Genomic DNA, 22,692 nt, shown 5'->3' with positions numbered 1-22,692 from the left:
GTCATGAGTAGACCCACACGGAATCTGCACGTGCAGAATTCCGCAGACCTTCAGCCCATCATTGAGTCTATGTATTTACTTGTGTAAATGTGTGTAAATTGATATTTATTCAGTTTTTTTAATGGGCGAAGCAGTGGCGCAGTAGGTAGTGCTGTTGCCTCACAGCAAGAAGGTCACTGGTTTGATCCTCGGCTCAATTACCGTTTCTGTGTGGAGTTTGCATGTTCTCCCTGCGTTCGCATGGGTTTCCTCCGGTTGCTCCGGTTTCCCCCTCAGTCCAAAGACGTGGTACAGGTCAATTGGGTTGGCTAAATTGTCTGTGGTGTATTAGTGTGTGTGAATAAGTGTTTGTGGATGTTTCCCAGAGATGGGTTGTGGCTGGAAGGGCATCCGCTGCTTAAAAATGTGCTCGACAAGTTGGCGGTTCATTCCGCTGTGGTGACTCGAGATTTATTAAGGGACTAAGCCGACAAGAAAATGAAATGAAATAAATATTATTGATTAATATGAAAGTGTTTACAATACAGTTTGTAAAGTCCTACTTTCTGTCTGACATTATACAGTATGCTTTATTTACCAAATAAGTGGATCTAGCATAAATGTGCAGAATTTTTACAAAATTCTCAGCAGAAATAGCAAAAAATGTCCAAATTTTTTTCAGTCTTTCCGTCCACATTGTCCGTCTGGCCCTAATAAATAATAAAGCTCACTGTAAAGTGTTTCCTATTTTACCTTCTTTAAAATGCTTTAGCAATTGTATTTATTCAAAACTTTATACTGTATAATAAAGCAAGGTATACAAATGTAGCATGCCTTTTAATTATTATACTTGTTATTTCGTATAATATTTGATTATTCTGATAATACCATAAACTGAAATGAACACAATTTGATAAGTCCTATCCCTAGTGTGCGTGTAGCCCAGATTGACTGTGATTCTTCATTACAGTGAAAGCGGTTTTAAAAGGCTGTGTTTCCACCATCAGCAGCATCTAGACTGATCTATCAGGGATGTCTTTAGCACACTCCACAGAACTGTACGCCGTGACTGATGTGAGTTTCTCTTGATAGCTGCTTTGAGGGCAGCTTTGCACTGAATGCATGTGTAAGCATGAAGGAGAAAGAATGCAGGAGACTTAAGATTCTCTGGTTTTGGCCCATCAGGATGAACATGCTTAACAATCTGAGAAGTCACTGTACCTGATGAGAGACAGTAAGAGCTGCAAAATACATTGGCAACTTAATCTGAGATGGAAATCTGACTTCAAATTACAATTATTTTTGTATTTATTTGAATTAAATAAATATAAATAATAAATAAATTGGCCGTAGTGTATGAGTGTGCGAATGAGCATGTATGGGTGTTTCCAAGTATTACTGTAGGTTGCTGCTGGAAGGGCATCCACTGTGTAAAACATATGCCGGTATAGTTGGTGGTTCATTCCGCTGTGGCAATCTCTGAAATAGAGAGTAAGCTGAAGGAAAATGACTGAATAACATGTTTATCTTTTTTCATATAGCAGCTGCTACTCTTGCTCTCTTTTTCACTTTCTCGGTTCTCCAGCTGTCTCCTTCAGGAAGGTCTGTTTAATCTATCGTGTGTCCATATGGGTCATAACTAGGGTACAGATGTCTACCATCCTGTTTAATCATCAATTATGAGCTGCCAATCAGAGGAAGAGTAAGAGTTCATTCAACCAAAATGACTCTGACTGATGAGTTTAATCACATGAAACTGCCAATCACCCCAAAAACTGGTGCTTTCGCATTATGGACATTCCGATGTTCTTGATTTTGTCTTGTGTTTTGAGCATTTCTTTAGGTTGAAACAGGCTAAAACACTTTCAGGGCTTTTCATAAAAGTTCCGCCTCATGTAAAAAAAAAAAAAACATCTAAAATACGTTTACACTTTAACTATTTGTGTTTGTAAATTTCAATAAAATTACATACACAATTTTTTTATGAAAATATGTTTATTTTTGAGTGATAAATTTTCACTTCTTTTTTTACATATAAATCAAACCACATAGTTTTGTTAATATCTATATTCTGAATGCTTTTTACTAAAAGATATGTTCATACAAAATTTGCTTGATTATATACAACATGTTATTCTACAAAAAATTATTTAATTATTTACTTTGTTTATTATTTATTTGTATTTAATTTTAATTCTTATTTTTATTTATTACTTTATTTATTTTGTTTCTTATTTTGTACTTTTATTATTTTTTAATTATTATTTTTATTTATTTATCTGTTTATTTTTATTTTTATTTATTTATTATTTTTATTTTATTATTATTTGTTTATTTATTTATTTTATTATTTTTTTATTTTAATTGATTTTAATTTATTTATATATTTATTTTAATATGAATATATATTAGCAAATTTACACCTCTGTAATGTGTCACACTTTGATATGTCAAAAAATCTAATAAGAATATTGAATATATTTAACAAGATCATGCATCTTTTGTATATTTAAATGCATAAATGCAAATTTTGAATGCGCATTTCAGAAAAACTTGGACAAAAAAAAAAATATATATATATATATATATTTTTTTTTTTGAAAAATGCTGGTTCCCTTTAACTTCCATAGTAGTAAAAAATACTATGGAGGTCAATTCACCTGTAGAGTCAGTGCTGGTCTTAATGATGGAGTGTTGTGTGTCTGTGCTGATTGGCTCTTTTAAAACACGGTTGTAATTTGGGGATTTCCTGTGAGGACGGCAGACGAGGTTTTGTGGGACGGTGGTTGATAAGGCATAACCATTGCTATTAGCAGACAAAGTGATTTAATCAAAGGAACAAGGGCTTCATTCTCCTTCTCTGATTACCAGGCTCCTCAGACCCCCTCCTTTCCCACATTGTTTTTTTTCCTTCCCCTTTCTTTTGTTTCTGCCATCTCTTGTTTTCATTGGTTTGAGGGATTCTGACTGTCAGCTCACACAGACAGTAGACAGATCTCAAAATAAAATAAAGAATGGCAGTTTAATAATTTAATGTTAATTTATTATTATTCTGTATTAATTTAAAGCTTAATTAATGGATTCATTTGAATTAGAGTAACAAGAAACCAGAGCAAAAATACATCACATTTTCATGAAAATAATGTCACATTTAAAAAAATTCTACATCAAATCAGTCCTGCAGTCCTTCTTTTACTTTTGTCTTTTGGATTCAAGGTTTTAAATGACCTAGCTATGTTCATGATGGGTTATACCCAGAGATGTAATGTAAACGTCATTGGTTCAAACCCCTGTTGGGCTAGTTGGCATTTCTGTGTGGAGTCTGCATGTTCTCCTTTTCTCCGAGTGCTCAGGTTTTCCCCACAGTCCAAAGACATGCAGTAGCTGAACTGTGTTGTTCGTAGTGAATGTGTGTATGTTGGGAATTTAGCTTAGAACCTACCTTTAAAAAAAAACTAGATTTATTTATTTTATTTATTTTATTTTATTTATTTATTTATTTATTAACGTATTTATTTATTTATTTATTTATTTATTCTACCCTTTTTCTATTATTATTACTCTCTCTCTTTTTGTTGTTTTTCTGTCCTGATTTATTTCCTTTTATTTGTTAATTATTTATTATTTTTTGCCAGGGGTGAGTGGGGTGGGGTAATAATAGAAATGCAGTTGGTTGGTATCCTTATCTATAACTATGTATGCAAGATTACATTTAACTGTTCAATAGAAATTTTATCACAAAACAATAACAGGGTGAGAATGTGGTAAAATTGAAAACGTGGTAAAAAAAAATCAGACAAGGGCTTCTCTTTTTCTGGATTGCTTTTTATAACCGTCAGTTGGGTTTAGGGAAGTGGGTGGACATGTCAATCTGTGCTTTTGAAAACACTATTGGTTGGGTTTATGGAAGGAGGAGGGTGGGTCAGTTGATCGGTCAGTCAGTCAGTTGACAGTGGCCTATGGTTTTTCAGTAGTCTTTCCACTACTAGTTTTACCTAACAGCTTATTACAATTAAACTAAATTAACAATTTTATTACTTTTATCAGACAGTGTTACTTAATATTTTAGTCAGTTAGACTTTTAGACAGCTATATTTTTTTACAGTGCGATGTGTTTGCATGAGCTTGTTCTCTACAGAAGGTTAATGTAATCATGTAGCCGCAGGGCTTTACATAAGAGTCAAATCTTCACGCTTGTTGGACATTTGTGACAGACAAATATGTTCTGCTTCATTAGATTGAGACAATGAACGAATCCTTGCCCTTTATGTCTCTTTTGCCCTCTTACCTTACACTCATCACTCTTTTCCACCCTCCTCCCTCAGTCTCTTATATCCAAGCAATGCCAATCGTTTACATTTTTCAAGCTCTTCAGTTCTATTTCCTGTCCTTTCAGCTTCCCACTTCCTCCTCCTCATTTCCTCTTCTTCAGTCTTTTTTGAGGTCAATTTACAAATTTATCTCAGCATGTAATACGGTGTGACCGGTTGCCGTTTTCTTAGCCAGGTTTCCAATCCAACGCTCTCAGCGAAACAACAGTAGCAGAGTTTGGCTGTGAAAAACAGTTCCTCCATGTTTAGCGGCCTGCCGGGTTTCTCCTTGGAGACCCTTTTTGTTGCATTGGGTGGATTTGCTGCCGTCTGTGTGTCTTTAATTGGGTCTTGTTTTTGTGTGTATGCGTAGAGTTTGTCTCTGGGCTGTGCGCTTACTCTCGCCTGATCGGCTGAGTGCTAATTGAGGCTTGTTAAATTTAACCATTCTGTTGCCTCCTATTAGGAAGCAGGTCAGGCATGATGGAGGCAAAATGGAGATTAATATGCAAGCAAGCTTGTGCAAAGTCAGCTGTCCTTTAAAATGCTGCAAAGTAACACATTTACAGGTTCCAATCCATCTGTGACATGCAGTTAAAAAATGTGTGAAAGATTGGTTTTTATTTATTATAGCAGTAGTTCACTTTGCCAGAGTCCACTTCAAATCCTGTTATCATTTACTTCTGTATGAGTTCATTCCAGACAGGTGATATTCATCATTTACTTCTATAGTTGGGGAAAAAAACTCAACTAGAAGTGGAACTCAATGGTGGCCAATCATTTTGGATCTGAACTACTTTAAGGCTAGATTTTATGCAAACAGTCAAATGTGGATGCACTGTTCATTGACTCATTTGAAGGAAATTCCATGTTTAATGCTAAAAACTATTGGATATAAGGTTGTTTAAGGGGATCTGTTGGTCTCAATTGGTCTACCAGTCTTGTATGAGTTTCTTCTGTTGAACACAATAGATTGAATTTTTAATATCCGGAGAGTTGATGGTCATTATTTACTTCCATTGTAGGGGAAAAAGTCCAATCAACTAGAAGTGGAACACAATGGTGGCCAATCATTTTGGATCTGAACTACTTTAAGGCCAGATATTATGCAAACAGTCAAATGTGGATGCACTGTTCATTGGCTCATTTAAAAGAAATTCCATGTTCCATCCAAAAAACAAATATAGATTAGATTATTAAAGGGAATTTGTTGGTCTTATTTGGTCGACCAGTCGTGTATGAGTTTCTTTTGTTGAACACAATGGAAGATGTTAGGAAAAAAGGTTAATATTCAGACAGTTGATGGTCATCATTTGCTTCCATAGTAGGGAAAAAACTAGAAGTGGTATTTAAGGATGGCCAATCAGTTTGGAACTGAATTACTTTAAGCCCAGATCTAAAAAAGTAAAATATGGATGCACTGTTCATTGACTCATTTAAAGGAAATTCCATTTTTCGTGCTAAAATCTAATGGCGATAAGGTATTTAAGGAGATTTGTTGGTCTTATTTGGTCTACCAGTCTGGTTGGTTGGTTGGTTTGTTAAGCAATCATAGCTTATAGGGATAGTTTCATATTCGGCAGAACTATTTAGTCAGCATGCAGTGGACATTTGTCTTTTTTTATCAAAATCCATGTTATTTATCTTATTATGATTAATAATCTAACTTACAGATTCTTAAAATTTAAAATTGTGCAATTCTGATTTTGTCTCACACATGTGAGTGGGCTCGCTAAACCACCTATAAGACACAATCACTTTTTTTGTATGCTCAAAGGAAACAAAAACTAACCTTAAATAAGTAAACTAAATTAAACTTGCCATAGCATTTATCTACTGATGCTCTCTGATGATTTGAAGAGCTCCTTGCAAGTCACTTTGGATAAACGTGTTTGCTAAATGAATAAATGTAAATGTAGATTTAACTTTAAACAGATTTTGAATCAAAATGCTTAATATTCCAGTAAGTGAAGCAATTTTCTTAACAAATTGTTAAGTCCACTTAAACCATGCTTTTTTCTTACAATTGAAAGCAATCAGGCCCTTTTGAAACAAAATTATCCGCCCTCCACTTTAATGCACATAACTATAAAAACATATTTCTCTTACATTATAATGCAACTTTAAACCTTTTCAATTGCATAGTCATCATCTATAAAGCAAGAAGTCATGAAAAGAATGTACAACATCTTGAAAGGCATTTGCTTCAATGCCTTTATATTTCATCCTCTATGGTAGAGTTGGTTATTGTGAAGTTAATATTAAAATATTTCTTACGTGATGAATTGATCATTTAGAGCTCTGTCACATCATCATGTACATGTTTGGCCCTCAAGAAATCCAAAAGCACCAATCTGCCACTATTGCTTTTATTGTTTTCTTCTCCATTTGGACATCCCCTCAAGCTCAAAATGATCTTTAGGGGGAAAAGCATGCCACAACACAAACACACACGCACAAATTGCACACACACATACAGCCTTGAAAACAATAAAAAAGGCCACATGAAAATCTGTTTGAGTGAAACCTAATTTTTGTTTTATTGGGTGAAATACTATTTTTTTTATATTTAAAGTAAAGTTGTAATTTTATTACTTAAAATATCAAAAAAAGATGCATTGTTTTCAGACTTGTTTATATTCATTTTTAGACAACACGATCCCAATGTTTAGAGGAGTTAGAGGGATTGTTTAACCAAAAATGAAACATCAGTCATCATTCACTCGTCCTTTACTTGTTTCAAACCTTCAGAAATGTCTTTCTTTTTTCATGTCTGGTAATCATTGACATTGTTGGAATAATTCATCAATTCCTTGCGTGTTCAATATAAAAAGTCAGGTAAAAAAAAAAGTAATTTATTCGATACACATAAATTATTCGATTCACAGAATTCTGGTATCCTCAATGCAATGCAAAAGTTACATTCAGGAGGTGCGCAACAACTTTCATTTCCTTATTCGCGCTTTTATACGTAGCTGATATTAACAGGTGGAGTTTAGTGGAATTCGTCACTTGTCAATCATTCTCCTGTCCTCCATTGGCCGCACCCATACATACTTCCTCTTTTTCTACTAATTCTCTGGGTGTAATTCAAAAAATCGACATCACGTGTACAATTTTAACACGCAAAATAGAAAACTATACGGAGGATAAAAAAAAACGAGGTTGTGTACCGAAAGATAATGAGCGCAAATCATAAATGAAGACGTTTCATTTTTTCAGCTTATTTCTGAATGTTTTGTGTGCTTACAATCTTTTCTCTTTTGCCACGTTCTGCATATTCAGTTGTGCAATTCTGATTGGGCAGAACGAAAGTGTGCTCACTCAATCAGCTAATAAGACTATCACACAGTCATGCATTTGCTCTGGGCGGGGGATGTGAAATAGCATATATTTCATATCGCAGCCTCTTGCGATTAGCTAATCACAATGTTTCAATTTAGATTAATCGCACAGCCCTAGCGAGGATGCATTTTTTCCAGGAGTTTCAGATAAAATTTTATTTTTTTTTGATTTTACACTTTATTTTTCTATTTGCGACTGCGATACTTTAGACAGGAATATGATCGCATAGTTTATAACAACTTAAGGGTGTGTAAGTAGTTAGCCATTTTAATTTCAGTGTGAAACATCCATTTAAGAAATCAAAATTTGGTGGAAAAACCATGATTTTCTATCACAACACATTAAACAATTGTTATTCTGTTCTGTTAAATGTATTTACTTGAAATTGGGTAGACATATCACACCGCTATAACAATAAAAAATTATATTAACATGACTCTCATGCCCATACTTAATAAATCCAAATTAACTGAGAAATTTCAAGTGGCCATTTAATTTTTTCCAAAGCTGTTTATACTCAGCCCTTCTGGACCTCAGCTTATGAAGGCTGCAATATCAGTTGCCTGAGGAACAGAAATGAATTTCTCCCTACACACACACACAAACACACACACAGAGACATTCCTCATATCTGTAGAAGATATGAAGTGTGTACAGACCTAATGTATTTTAGACTGTAATGCAGTCTAGCCATACACACACAAGCACACATACACACACAAGTACACACACATACATTCCATCGCATGTCTGAGAACATAAAGCTTTTTAAATGACTCCAACCTCTCTGTGAACTTGACATGTACTGCTTTTAATTAAATCTCGTGTTTTGTTCCCAGAAACCCCCATCCAAGATCTCAGGGTCAGCCGGGGTCTCATTCGTCCCCCAAAACAGGATGCATCACCCTTTAAATTGTCCCGAATGTTCCTCAGACATGAATAAATACAGAGCTTTGTGCTAAAAATAAAGAGTAGAGAATGGATCGTTTGACATGCGCTGGAACAGACCTGTCATAGAGCATTACACACACTCACACACACACACACATACATGCGTGCGTTTTGAATCATCTTGCTCTATCAATAGTCTATTCATGCCATTCTGTGGGGGTGTGCCTGGGTGTTTAGGGAGGAAATGCATCTGGTGGCTCTGGATTAAAGTCTTAATTAAGGCATCATACTGCATGTGAACGTATAAAAAAATAAGTCAGTCACGACAACCCTTTGAGTGATTTAGTATTGTAATAAATATGTCTATGGCAATGTTGACGTGGCTTGGTGGAATAGATCTGCTACGCTGCTGCTGCTTTGATTATTAGTGCAAAGCAAGTACAGAGGCTTGCTACTGCCAGTGTTTTCACAGACATGCAGTCGGAAAATATAACACACTGCAAACATAATATACATACTGTAAAAATATTATTGCTGCCGTAAATTGTTTTGTTGACTCAAATTAACTTTTCGAATCATCTCGACTAACATTAAAAATAATTAATTAAACTTTGTATAATTTAAAACATTTGTTGAAAACTGATTAACTTATTAAAATAAGTCAAAGTAACATGAAAATATTTGTTGTCTTGACTTTTTGTCATTAAATTTTTTTTTACAGTATATGAGGCCCTCGTAGCAGATCTAAACACAGGTGGAGCTGGGGTGGAGGAGGGTCCCTGAAAACTGTGCTGCAAACATTGCTAGCATAAAGCAGCACATAGCATTTTAAAATGTTGAAGAGCAAGCTCATTGGCTGTTGAAGGGTTAGCAACCTATTTCCTTTTTAGGTGACCTATCAGCTTGCGCCCATTTATTTTATACTTTCATTCATTAACTTTTATTCATCAGGGGTTGCCACAGCGAAATGAACCGGCAATTTATCCAGCATATGTTTTACCCTTACAGCTGCAACCCAGTATTGGAATACTTACACTCATTCACACACATACAGTAGACTATGGCCAATGTAGTTTATCTATTTCACCTATAGCGCATGTCTTTGGACTGTAGTGGAAACCGCAGCACCCGTTGAAAGCCCTCGAAATGCCAACTGACCCCGCCGGGACTCAAACCAGCGACCCTGCTTGCTGTGAGGTGACAGTGCTAACCACTGAGCCACCGTGTCACCCAGTTTGTACTTTGTATTACAGGTTTTTTTTTTTTCAAAAGGAGTTTATTACAGGTTTTTCCAAAAGGAAAACAAGTAGCTGTTAGATTTCGAACACAATGCATATTTTTTAAGAAACCAAAATTTCCAGAATCAATTCTTATATTTACATTTTTGAGCTAAAAATGAAAATGATTTTTAAATAAATCCTGCTTCATTTGCATATATAAAGATAACATTTAAAAAAGCACAATACACAAAATGTTTGAAATTACAATTTTTTTCCAACTGCTCACACACAAAATCCTTTCATGTCACACGATTTCTGAAACATTTCAATCAAAATGCAAAACTATCCTCCAAATCTCTGAAGGTATTTCTAAGGTCATCTCTTACTTTTTTCAAAAAACTAAACACAATTATGTACCTAAACCACAAAAATCTACTGATACAAGATGACAAATTCATTAATTCATTTGTTTTCTTTCGGCTTATTCCCTTTATTCAGGCAAAAAGCAAAAATGTCAAATTTTAGAGGTGCATAAAAAACTGTGTTAAAGCCTGCAGTGTTTTGTGTGCGTGTGTGTGTGGCCTTGGTACTCCCAAGGGTTTGTGCCATTATATTATAATCCTCATAAATATTTATGCTCACAGAAAGATTGAGGAGCAAACACTTATTAGCCTATATGCAGAATGAAGTAGGTCAGTGCGCTCACGCATGCTCATATATACTGTATATACTCATGTGATCAGAAACTTCAAACAGCACTGGTGCAGTAGGACAGTATCTCTCTCTTTCTCTCTCTTTCTCTTTTCTCTCTCTCTCTCTCTCTCTTTCTCTCTCTCTCTCTCTCTCTCCTTCTCTTTCACATCTTTTTTTTAAGTCTGTCACATGGCACTCAAGATGCCAGAGGTCCTTTGTGTGTGTGTGTGTGTGTGTGTGTGTGTGTGTGTGTGTGTGTTTGGCTGAAACTAAGAAAGAAAAGGGACAATTTGGGAATGATATAGATATAGAGCTATTTATTGCATATGTGTTATGGTTTCAATTAGTACAGACAATAATTTTACACTCTGAAAAACTAACAAGCAAAAAACATTTTAAATTAAATTGAATTAAATTAAATTCATTTTATTTTCAGCTTAGTCCCTTTATTAATCAAAGGTTGCCACAGCAGATAGACTGCCAACTTATCCAACTTAACATGCAAACTCCAAACAGAAATACCAAATAACCCAGCTGGGTCTCGAACCAGCAACCGTCTTGCTGTGAGGCGATCGTGCTGCCCACTAAGCCACCGTGCTGCCTAAATTAAATTAAATTAAATTAAATTAAATTAAATTAAATTAAATTAAATTAAATTAAATTAAATTAAATTAAATTAAATTAAATTAAATTAAATTAAATTAAATTAAATTGTATATTTAATTAATTACATTTATTATAAAACATTGTAATAAGATTTATTTCAGAGTCTTAAAGCATATTATAAAGTTAATTAAGCTGTGGTTATAGTATAGTTCTAAATTTGTCTCACAATTATTTAATGACAGAAAAAATAGACATTACACAAAAAAGTTAATTCCTTTCATAGAAAAAACTTTAAATGAATGTTTTTATAGACATCTAAATATGACAGAAAGATAGTTATCTTTTCAAAACCATTGAAAATTACGATACAATTCAATTCAATAGTTGCGTTATTGGCATGACAAATGTTATGAATGTATTGCCAAAGCATTTATAAAGTTTACATTAAAAAACATACATATATATTTAAAAAAATAGTTAACACAAAAAAGTAGTAGTAAAAGTAAGTGGAAATGATGATACACCTCTTTAACGCTGATTTCAAAGTTCTCTGGATCAGATCTGAGTGATTGTTTGATCTACATGTCTCAAGTGTTTCCTTTACATCTAAACAGACAGAGAATGTCTTGGGTGACTCGGCTGGGTGATTTATATGGTTACTGTGTTTAACTGTGTCAAATACCTGAATACCACAGCATTTCCCAGGGTTAGACAGGACAGACACACACACGCACACAGCATGTTTGAGAAGTACCTAAATATTTGATACTGCTCCTCCACACAATCGCTGCTCAAACACATTCACACATTTGAATGTTTGTGGATCTCAGCACCTGGTGACCCAAAATATAAAAAAGAATGATGGAACACAAATTCTGAACATTTAATACAAAACAGCAGGAAGCACGAGATGCTGCAGATTTCACCATTAAACTCATCAGGCTGCTTTAATGTTGGAAAACTTTTTTTTCTTAATTTCCTCATTTTAAAACAACAACAACAACAACACATGCAATCCATGTGCAGTTTACTCACAATCACATGATTATTATTATTATTATTATCATGATTATTATTATTATTATTATTATTATTATTATTATTATTATTATTATTATTATTATATAATCACTATTATTATTAATATTATTATTATGTAATTTTTATTTGGGGTTTTATTCTAGTTCATGTTAATGTTCATGTTTTTATTATTAATAGCTGGAGTATTTTATATAAAATATTATTATTATTATTATTAGTTTAAAATGTATGAATTATTTAGATTAAATGAAACAATATATATATATATATATATATATATATATATATATATATATATATATATATATATATATATATATATATATATATATATATACTATTTATAATGAAAAATGTTTGTTTTTATTATTAATAGCTGGTGTAATTTATTTTAAAAAAAAATTATTTCACTTATTGCAAACTTTATTGCATTGTAAATTGTATGATTATTGTTGTTGTTGTTGTTGTTTTTGTTGTTATTTGTTAAAAATATAATTTTTTTATCTAATTAAATATAAATAATTTATTTACAGTATATTATTATTATTATTATTATTAATGTTATTATTATTATTATTATTATTATTATTGTTATTATTATTATTATTATTATTAAAACTTTTATTTTTCTAGGAAATCCTGTCGAAGATTAGGCAGTATAGAGTTCACATAAGTTTAACAAACAAATAACAAAGATATGCCAATGCTTGAGCCAATGCAGACAAAACAGACTATATCCTAGCCGAGTGTACAACACACAATGATGAGTGAGGGATTTAAGATTTGTTATAAACCTCGGTGCGCATGGTAAACAGTGTCCAAAGCATGCAAACTATGTGAAGATGCATGCATACAAATAATTTTGCTTTATTTAATGCATTTTTTCCCCTTTTTATCCTATTTATTTATTGGACTTAAACAGATGCCTAGCAACCACCCAAAGCACCCTAACACCCACATGACCTTGTGTTTTTATGCTGTAACATAATAAAAATTATTTAAAACATTATAATTATGTATTGTTTCATTATCATATACACAGTATACACTTTGTATTACCATAAATCTTGATATGCTTTTTTGAGAATATTATCCAGAAAAAAAGCGCACAAATTTAAAATCGCTTTACACAAAACCAACTCAAAAGTGTCCATTAAACAAAACCCCATAAATTAAATTAAATTCAATGTAAAATAATGGCTTGTTTTTTAAAGATCTGTTCTTCACATTACACAAAAAAGCCTCTGCATACTTTTAACAGGCAATTAAACATTCAGCCAAAGCTACTGAGAGTTATTCTCCTCTTTCCTGCATGCACCTCTCATATTCATCCCTCACAATAGTGCTATCCCATTCACACCGGGTGTATTATGCACAAATCAATACGCATTGAGTCAAATAATGGCAGGACAGTATAGCGTGAATGTGTTAGTGTACTGTCCTGGTTCTATAAGCCTGGATTTGCCTCTTAGTACCAGAGCAGCATGTGCACAAATAGAAACGCATGTGCTTCTGTGTCATTCATTAGACTCCAGCTGTCAGTGATTGAGACTGAATGAGGTTTGGTGTCACGCAGTGTCATTACACTCTTCTAATTGTGTTAAAATCTATTGTAAAGTGTATTTCTCTGCCTGTGCCTTAGAAATGTGTAAATCAAATGCATCAGTGATCTTTCCATCACAAATACAGTTGATATATTTAAAAGAGACCCCATTTTTAATTTTAGGTTGTGGCTAATATTCAAATCAGGCAAAATGATTCGGATTACTAAAATACAGCTTAAACTAAAAGGCTTTTCAGTCAGAAGAGTAAGACTCTAAATCTAAATGTTCATTCAAAATGTGCATTCTGTTGGGTAAGTTTGCGTGGGTTTCCTCCAGGTGATCTGGTTTCTTCCACAGTCCAAAGACATGCGGTACAGTTGAATTGGGGAAGCTAAAATTGTCCGAAATGTGTGTGAATGAGAATGTGTGGTTGTTTTCCAGTGATGGGTTGCAGCTAAAAGGGCATCCGTGGCTTAAAACATATGCTGGATAAGTTGGCGGTTCATTCCGCTGTGGCGGCCCCGGATTAATAAAGGGACTAAGCCAAAAAGAAAAATGAATGAATGACTTGATTTAATAGTACTTAAATTCCCTAAAGACCATTTTGAGGGATGTGAACAAAAACAACAGTCCCAACGTCTTTCCTGTTTTGCAAATTTTGATTTCTATAGCTTTCGAGAGTTCAAAATGAGCCACATATTGATAAATAATGTTATGATGGCTGTTTTTACATTATATTATGCTCGAATTGCCTTGTTACAGTTATGAATTCATAACAACATACAGTATATTCATAACAAGCAGGAAATGTTCATTGGCCAATGACATCACCACATTGAATTGGTCTATAAATCTTAATTCATATAAACGATAGAAATTAAACTCTTTTAATTCTTGAAATATGTTTTAGATTTGGCCTTTTGGCTTTATTTAAAAAAAAAAAAAAAAAAAAAAAATATATATATATATATATATATATATATATATATATAACACATTTAAAACTCAAACATTTTTTTTGTAAATAAATATTATTTTTGTTCTTTGAAAAAAATTATTCTGCAAAATACATGTTCTCATTACTCCCAACACTTCTTATTTGCATGACTTTGTAAGTTTTTAAAATAATGTCCTGCTAGTAAAAGTTGGTTGTATAATACTAAGACGGTAAAAAGTGCCCTCCAACTGGTTGACTGCCTATTTCAATCCCATAAACCTGGTGTTACATTTACCAAACCATTTTACACCAAATGATGATTACAAGCATATAAGTGACCTTTCATTTATTTATTTATTTATTTTTGCAATGGTGGCTGTTTTTGTTTCTTGGTTTTATTTTATAGTTGTTTTGTTTGGTTTCCTAGCTGAAACTGTGGTCAACAAAACAGTAATGTTAATTCTGATGTGTATTTCCAGTTATTCATCATCATAGATATTGATGTGTCTACAAATATGATCATACGGCATCAATAAGAAAATCCCATGAATCTCTGAAGCCACCAAGCATTTTTAATCAAGCTCAGAGGGTTTGCTTGTGCAGTTCACTTTCTATTGACCAAGGCTTTCTGTTGAATTGCAGAGAGAGAAATGTGCAGCGGCATTCAAATAAGATTCAGTGTAAATCACTTTATCTGCCATTGGTCTCAGTGCTAGAGTTAGCTGTTAGCATGTTAAATTAAGAAAACTGTATATGACTTCATGTTTATTTCATAATGAAATCAAGTGATGAAATTCAGTTGAAATGAGCTTAGTTACTGCAAGCAACTAATTTGTTATTATGCTAAATGAATGTTGATTATCTGAGGGATTTATATATTAGCTATTTTTGTGTGGCATGTACAGTGTTGGGTGTAATAAATTACAAAGTAGTTAGTTACTGTAATTACATTACTTTTCCACTAAAAAAAGTAACACAAGGGAATACTTGTAATTTTTAGGTAGTTTATTAAAGGTCCTTTTAAAATACTTGCTTCCATACTGTAATGTACTAAATGCAACAGTTTTGTATAAATCACTTCAGGGAAGAAGAGGAATTGTATTTATTTGTTATACACACATATTTTGCAGAAAAAAAATGCATTTCAACTAAAGAAGACTACATTTATTATTTTATTTATTTATTATATTTAAAGAAGACCGTTATCCAAACAGTAGCATAATGAATTGAGAAATTATTTAGCAACAATATAAGGTGTAAATTCAGAGAACCACAGTGATTGTATACAGTTGAGGTCATAATTATTAGCCCCCCTTTGATTTTGTTTTTAAAAATATTTTCCAAATGATGTTTAACAGAGCAAGGAAGTTTTCACAGTATAATATTTTTTTTTCTTCTGAAAAAAGTCTTATTTGTTTTATTTCGGCTAGAATAAAAGCAGATTTAAATTTTTTGAACACCATTTTAAGGACAAAATTATTAGCCCCTTTAAGCTATATATTTTTTCGATAGTCTACAGAACAAACCATCATTATACAATAACTTGCTTAATTACCCTAACCTGCCTAGTTAACCTAATTAACCTAGTTAAGCTTTTAAATGTCACTAAGCTGTTGAGAAGTTTCTTGAAAAATATGTAGTAAAATGTTCTGTACTGTCATCATGGCAAAGATAAAATAAATCAGTTATTAGAAATGAGTTACTAAAACTATTATGTTTAGAAATGTGTTGAGAAAATCTTCTCCGTTAAACAGAAATAAGGGAAAAAATAAACGGGATTAATTATTATATATATATTGTTATTCAGATATTTTGCATAATTATTCAGATTTTCAAATAATAAAGGACTGATTTATACGAAAATCATACATGCTTTAGAAACGATGAAATGTTTTGGAAAATTAATGTCAATATATGGTTTGAAATATAGAGTCATTGCTTTGAAATGCTTTGCATTTTGATTCATATGTTGTTTAAAATGTAAGCATTTGTTTTTAAAATGAAACTAAATGTTCCAGTTTGACTCAAATGTAGGGAGTTGAGATTCAAATTTCTATTATCAATGCTTTGCAATTTATGTTGATTTTTAGTATCGAGTGAAGTAATTAAATTACTTGTTATCTTTCAATTGAAGTAGTTAGAAAAGTAATTTAAATACCATTGTTATGACATAATTAACAATAAAAAATGAATTACTTTGATAACGTATCGTACCCAACACTGATCATGTACAGTATTCACACTGAATTCACACATGCGTCATGAATAAGCAACTTTTAAACAGAGATAATTATTGTATATTTTATATATTATAGTTATAATTGTGATACTTTTATGTATAATTTAAAATAATTCAAAATGATATATGCTATTATGCTATATATTTTACATTTTTATGTAGAAAAAGTGTATTTTATTGTTAACGTAATGTATATATTTTGGTTAGTTGTTTGAATAAATTGAATAAACCTCAAATACCTTTCAATCAAATACATTACATTATATACATACAAGTACATTAACAGTCTTGAGTGTTGTTTTGGCATGTGGCAGGAGTTAAATGCCCATTAAATGTTAGTCAGTCACTCTGTAGTTCAGTCACTGGTGCCCTGAGAACATTGGCACAAACAGACTGTCCCGCTCCAAAACTCTGGAATCTGGACGTCATCCCAACTGTTTAAGGAAAAAACTCATTTTCAGCTCCCATGAGTTGTTCTGTCTGCTGCTCTACCTCATTGAGAAAGCTGAGACACACATATCGGGTGTCTCTACAGTGGCCCTGGGCTGATGAACCCGAGCAGGATCCGTCCTGCGGGGAGGGACGACTGTCCTTCACTCTGCCCCATCGCAAGCTTAAAGGGGACGTATTATACCCCCTTTCAGAAGATATAAAATAAATCTTTGGTGTCCCCAGAATGTGTTTAGTAACAATTTAGCATATACTGTCAAATTGTTCAATTTGCTAGTAAGCAAAACATGAGCATTTTCGTGCATGTTCCTTGAAAGGGGACTTATCATGCAAACATCAGTTTTATAAGGGAATTGTGTATTAACAGTGTGTTAATATAACCAGCTTCTAATGGTAAACATTTCTTAGTTTTATTTTTTATAATCACACTTCACAAACACTTTGATTGACATTTTTTCTTTGTTTGTGTCATCAGAGGGGAAAGCCCCACCCATTAGTAACAATCTCTCCCTCATTAGCATTGGACATTAGTCTTGTTTTTGAGTCTGCCACTATGCTAACACACAAGCATTTGTAGCTCCGCCCACTTTTGAAAAGAGCACAATCTTATTTGTTAAGATATGAGATTACATACAACATCAATCTAAACGTGCAAACAGAGGCGACTCAAATGTCACACAATGTAATGCACGTTTGCCGCAATCGCACAGAATTCACTTTGAACGAGTCTACCACCAAAATTCACGTGAGGTGAAAATTCTCATATTTCGCGGAAATCCAGCATGACAGGTTGTTTGCAATGCACCAAATTCACTTTTATAATTATTCAAAAGTATGTATTTTGCAAATTTTCAAAATATTGGCTGGCAGGAAATTCGGCTATGGTGTCTTCAGTGGCTTGGATGTCTGGAGTTTGTGAAGACACTTAAGTTTGTCAGAACATTTGTAACCTTTTTTTCAGCTGCTGTAGCGAACATACAAAAATGGTTAAGATTAAAGGATGGTTCACACAAAACCCATTTAGGCCAAATCCCAAATCTATTTTTCTACACCTTCCTTTTGGCCCTTGAAACTGAGTGCGAAGGGAAATGGTTTCAAAATTAGCCCTAAGAAATGGTAAAGCACTACAGCACCTGCACACGCCATCAAATGTCATCGCGATCTCTTACTACATATGAGATTGACAATCGCAACCGCTGTAGTGATTCCAGTTGTGTTATTTTTTGTTGTTTATCTTCAGGAAACCACTGAAGGCAACGGTATGATGTTATCATAATGGTATAATGTGGCAATAAGATCGTAACTGTACTGTGCATTTACACTGTGGCCATATTCGTCCATGTAAACACACATTAACATTATAGCAGACACTGTAAAAAGCTCATTCCCGGTCACCAGACATTTCTGGCAGGGAATTCAAATGTTACATGTGAAGGTATGTTGTGGGACTACTATACAGGAGTTATTATTGTGGATTAAAGATTGCCAAATATAGTTATTTTTTTTTTTAAAGCATGTAGTAAAACACGAGCACGGTTATGAATATAATAAAACATGCTTGCTTGTTGTAAAAATTTGTAATAATGACAAAAAAATACTAATTTGTGCATCTCCTTACTTGTGTGTGCAGCCAAGCTGCCGTTGTAGATGATGTATTCTGGGAAATTCACCTTGGTTTTGAGTGTGGTCCTGAACAATCTCTGTTTCAAGGGGTATTTAGCCCTTCCCGTTGGCCTTACATATTCAAGCTAAGGAGAATTGAAATAACCTACCCCTTCACATGAACGTGCAAAACGAGGGGAATGTGTATGAGAAGGGCTAAGGAATCGGGATTGGGCCTTACCATTGCATTAAAACTATTTTCTATTCTTTTTCAATGCAAACATGTGCTTGATGAACGTCTGCGACTGTTAAGCTCATGTCTTTTGAAGTGATTTGCATACGAGTGCTGTGTCATCTCTGTTAGTTCCACAGCAGTGGGCTAATCATAATAACTGAGATAAGGGACTAACATTGCAAGTTTCTTATTTCCATTCTGATGCATTACGTCTCGCGTTTTAGAAGCAATGGTACATTTGGTGTGAATGGGGTGTAAATATATAGTAAGATCTCGTTGCTACATCTCTAGTGAAGTGAAATCTGAACAGCCCTTTTTTCACACCAAAAAAAGTTACTGGATTGTCCTTTTTCATCTTCATTCAAGAACCCAATTATAGCACTTAAACATTGAAAAAGTCAGATTTTCGAGATATGTCCCCTTTAAAACCCCTGCTCTGGGACTGTAGCTTTAAAACAAACAAACAAGAAGGGGAGCGGGAGAGAGAGAGAGAGAGAGAGAGAGAGAGAGAGAGAGAGACCAGTAGTGCTCAGTATGTGGGAATGTTTGTGTTGGGCAAAGCGAGAGCTGTTATTCTGGGAGTTTGTCCTGCACTGGAGGGAGACTGAATTCATTTCGAGGATGAGGTCCGAGTCACACAGAAGTCACAGTCTTGGGCGTCCCATGGGGCATTTTTAAGGATTAAGCGAAGAAGGGATGAGCGAATGAAAGAGGAAAGCAGACAGGAGGAGCTGTTCTGCCACACACACCTGAGGAGGGGTTGATCCAGAACACAACACACACCTGTACCTGTGTGTGTCACTCATGGAGGCTGTGCTATTGAGTCTGGGGGAAAGTGTGTGTGTGAGGCATAGTGCATTATGGGACGTGACCTCAGCCGCTCTTAGAAGATTGAGACATGCTCATTTTAGAGCTCCTGAAGTCCTGGTTCGCGCCGTCTATCAGGTATGAGCAACAAGCTGGTGTGATGGTGTGATGGTGTGTGTGTGTGCTTGGCCACTTTCATTATGGTAGTAATACAGTGTGTAGATGATAACCACCATTAAGGAGCCATAAGAGTGGAGCAGATCTGTTTTTTGTTGTCATTTATCTTATTTTATTTTTCTTATTTTTTTATTTATAATAAATTAGTACAATATTTTATTGACATAAATATTAGCTTGTTAATGTTTATATGCATTTATATTGATATACTATGTTTCAAATGCATATATTTATTTAATATATTTATATGTACTAGATGTGTTATAATTTAAATGCATTTTATTCATGTCAACTATATTAGGGAGGCCTCGATCAGGTTTTTTTCCCTCGAGTCAGAGTCATTGATTTTGAGTATCTACCAATACAGAAACCTAATCAGATACTTCTAAAATACATAAATAATTTTTTTTAAATACAATATAAAGAAGAGCGAAGAAACAGATCCAGGATGTTCTTTGTTTTTTATTAAATTTACCTTATTTTAACATTTAACAGCTCTGTTAACAAACAGAGCACTTCTGTGAGGTAGCTTGAACATAAATAACATCAATTTTTTTTATTTTTAGTGAACAATAAACATAAACAAATCTAATATAAAAACAAATAACGACTTCAAATACCCTGCACACAATCCCAAGTTTACATATCTCACAGTTTGCTTTGGCAATGTTGTCGTCATCAACTTTATAATACCTCCAGACCGCAGACATACTCGCACTTGCTTTAAGCAGCTTCCGTGTTTTACTTTGCCAGCATTTAACCAATAGCGTCTCTGCAACGAAGTGATATCATGCTGCATTCATTGCTGTTTCTGTATAAAAATAAGAAAGAGGTCTGACTCTGTGCAACCACATAACTATAGATGTGTTAAAAAAATTATCCAAATATATAATTACATTTATATTTGAGTCCTGATTGCGAGTTAACGTCCGATTCCGATCAAGTCTGAAACCGCATGATCAGGCCCGATTTCAAATCCTGTGAATGGATCTGGACATGCCCAATGAATAAATAAATATAAATATATATAAACGAATTAATTTATTATTCTTAATTATATTTATTAAGACTTTTTATAAATAATATTTTTAATTTGTTTTTATATATTTTATTAATAATATTAACTAAATTTAATTTTAAATAAATAGATATTTTTTGTACTTTATTGTTTTTTAAACATTCAAAGGCAATGATTTACAAATTTGGTCAAACAAATATTCACACAACAGTTAAATAATACATGCAAGACACAAACAATATTGATAATCAAATAAAAAGTAACTACACTTCGCAATGATGCGTATCGCAAGCTCTGTGATTGGTTGGTTTGGTAGCAATGACAACTGTGGGCGGCGATGAGAGCCACCTGAACTCATTGGAGCGAGTGTTTACAAGTGTGGAGTCCCGTGAAGGAGCTCAAGATGGAAACTTTTGTTTTGTGTTTACCTTATGATTAAAGTTGTTGCACATCCACTGGTTCCTGCCTCAGAATGAGCGAGTTTTAGCTACTTGTACATTAAGGTAGCGTTCAGAAAAAAACAAAACATCCACGAAGAAACTCAACACAGAGGAACATAAAAACCTGCTACCAGCTAGCGTTACAGAAGTGTTATTGCAGAGCAACACAAACAGCATGCAGGCGAACAAATGCACAACAACGCTCAAGGCAGGCACCGTGGGTCATGCAGATCACTCGACGCAAAAGTATATAAATCAGTCTACATAACAGCATAGCAACACCCTGATAACCATCCACAACACCCTTTCATCATGCCAGTATGTTTAACATAGACGAGCACTGCTCACATTTTCCACAAGAGAAGTAAAACGATGTTAATGTGTCATCCTGTTTAATTTGATGCTCTACTCTAAGTTCTGTGAGTTCTAAAACTCATTAGAGTTGCAGTGTTGGTTTCTGTCTCTGGGTGATGAAAACAGCTCACCGCAGGAGTTCGCTTCATCTATATGTGTGTGAGAGAAAGAGAGATCAGTATTCAGCTTGTGTTCCTCCTCCACCTTCATACTGTGTGACCAGACCAGACCACAGCAGATTTCCCTCTTGTTGTGACTTACCTGAATTAATAATTGCAGAACTGTTTGTCTTTTCCAAGGCTGGTGTATCACACAGTACTGGTATAGAAACAGAGCCTACAGAACAGAACACACAATTTTTTTCTTTGTGTGCTTTAGATCTGTACCGTGCACCATGTATAGACTGTGAAATATTCCCTGACAAAAAAAAATCAAGACAACTAATATTTTTACGTTGCTTTAACTTATTATTATTTAAGTCAATCAGGTGTCAACTCAACTTTCTAAGTTATACTTAATTTGATTGATGTAAGTTGACTAGAAACGTTCATTTAAGTTTAAGTTATTTATTATTCACAACAATGGACAGTGTAAATTAATCAACGTTCCCTAAGAACGTTAATGTCCCCAAATTAGTCCAAACACTAGTTACATTGGTGGTCCCTGAGCCAGATTTTTAATGTCCATCCCTGCTGAAAAATCCAGCTTAAACCAGCCTAAGCTGGTTGGCTAGTTTTAGCTGGTTGACCAGCCTGGTTTTAAAGGGGTTTTGGCCATTTCCAGGCTAGTTTCCTGCCTCTTCCT

At 33.8% G+C, this 22,692-nt stretch overlaps 1 protein-coding gene across 29 annotated transcripts in view; it reads left to right on the top strand.

Moving 5' to 3' along the window:
• frmd4a (FERM domain containing 4A) overlaps positions 1 to 22,692 on the top strand; it is a 301,811-nt gene that overhangs the window by 147,153 nt on the left and 131,966 nt on the right. For 8 of the 29 annotated variants that reach the window (XM_087292236.1, XM_087292241.1, XM_087292234.1 and 5 more), the window contains exon 1: positions 19,576 to 20,037. The exons of the other annotated variants lie outside the window; for them this stretch is intronic. In XM_087292236.1, coding sequence (XP_087148362.1) covers positions 19,897 to 20,037 — 141 coding nt within the window. In that variant the 5' untranslated portion in view covers positions 19,576 to 19,896. Of the gene's footprint in view, positions 1 to 19,575; positions 20,038 to 22,692 lie in introns of those variants that run through there. 29 annotated transcript variants of the gene reach the window in all.

Source organism: Danio rerio, chromosome 18 (genome assembly GCF_052040795.2).
Source record: "Danio rerio strain M-AB ecotype USA chromosome 18, GRCz13ab, whole genome shotgun sequence".
In the NCBI taxonomy this organism is placed as follows: Eukaryota; Metazoa; Chordata; class Actinopteri; order Cypriniformes; family Danionidae; genus Danio; species Danio rerio.
This window is presented reverse-complemented; position numbering and strand designations above follow the sequence as displayed.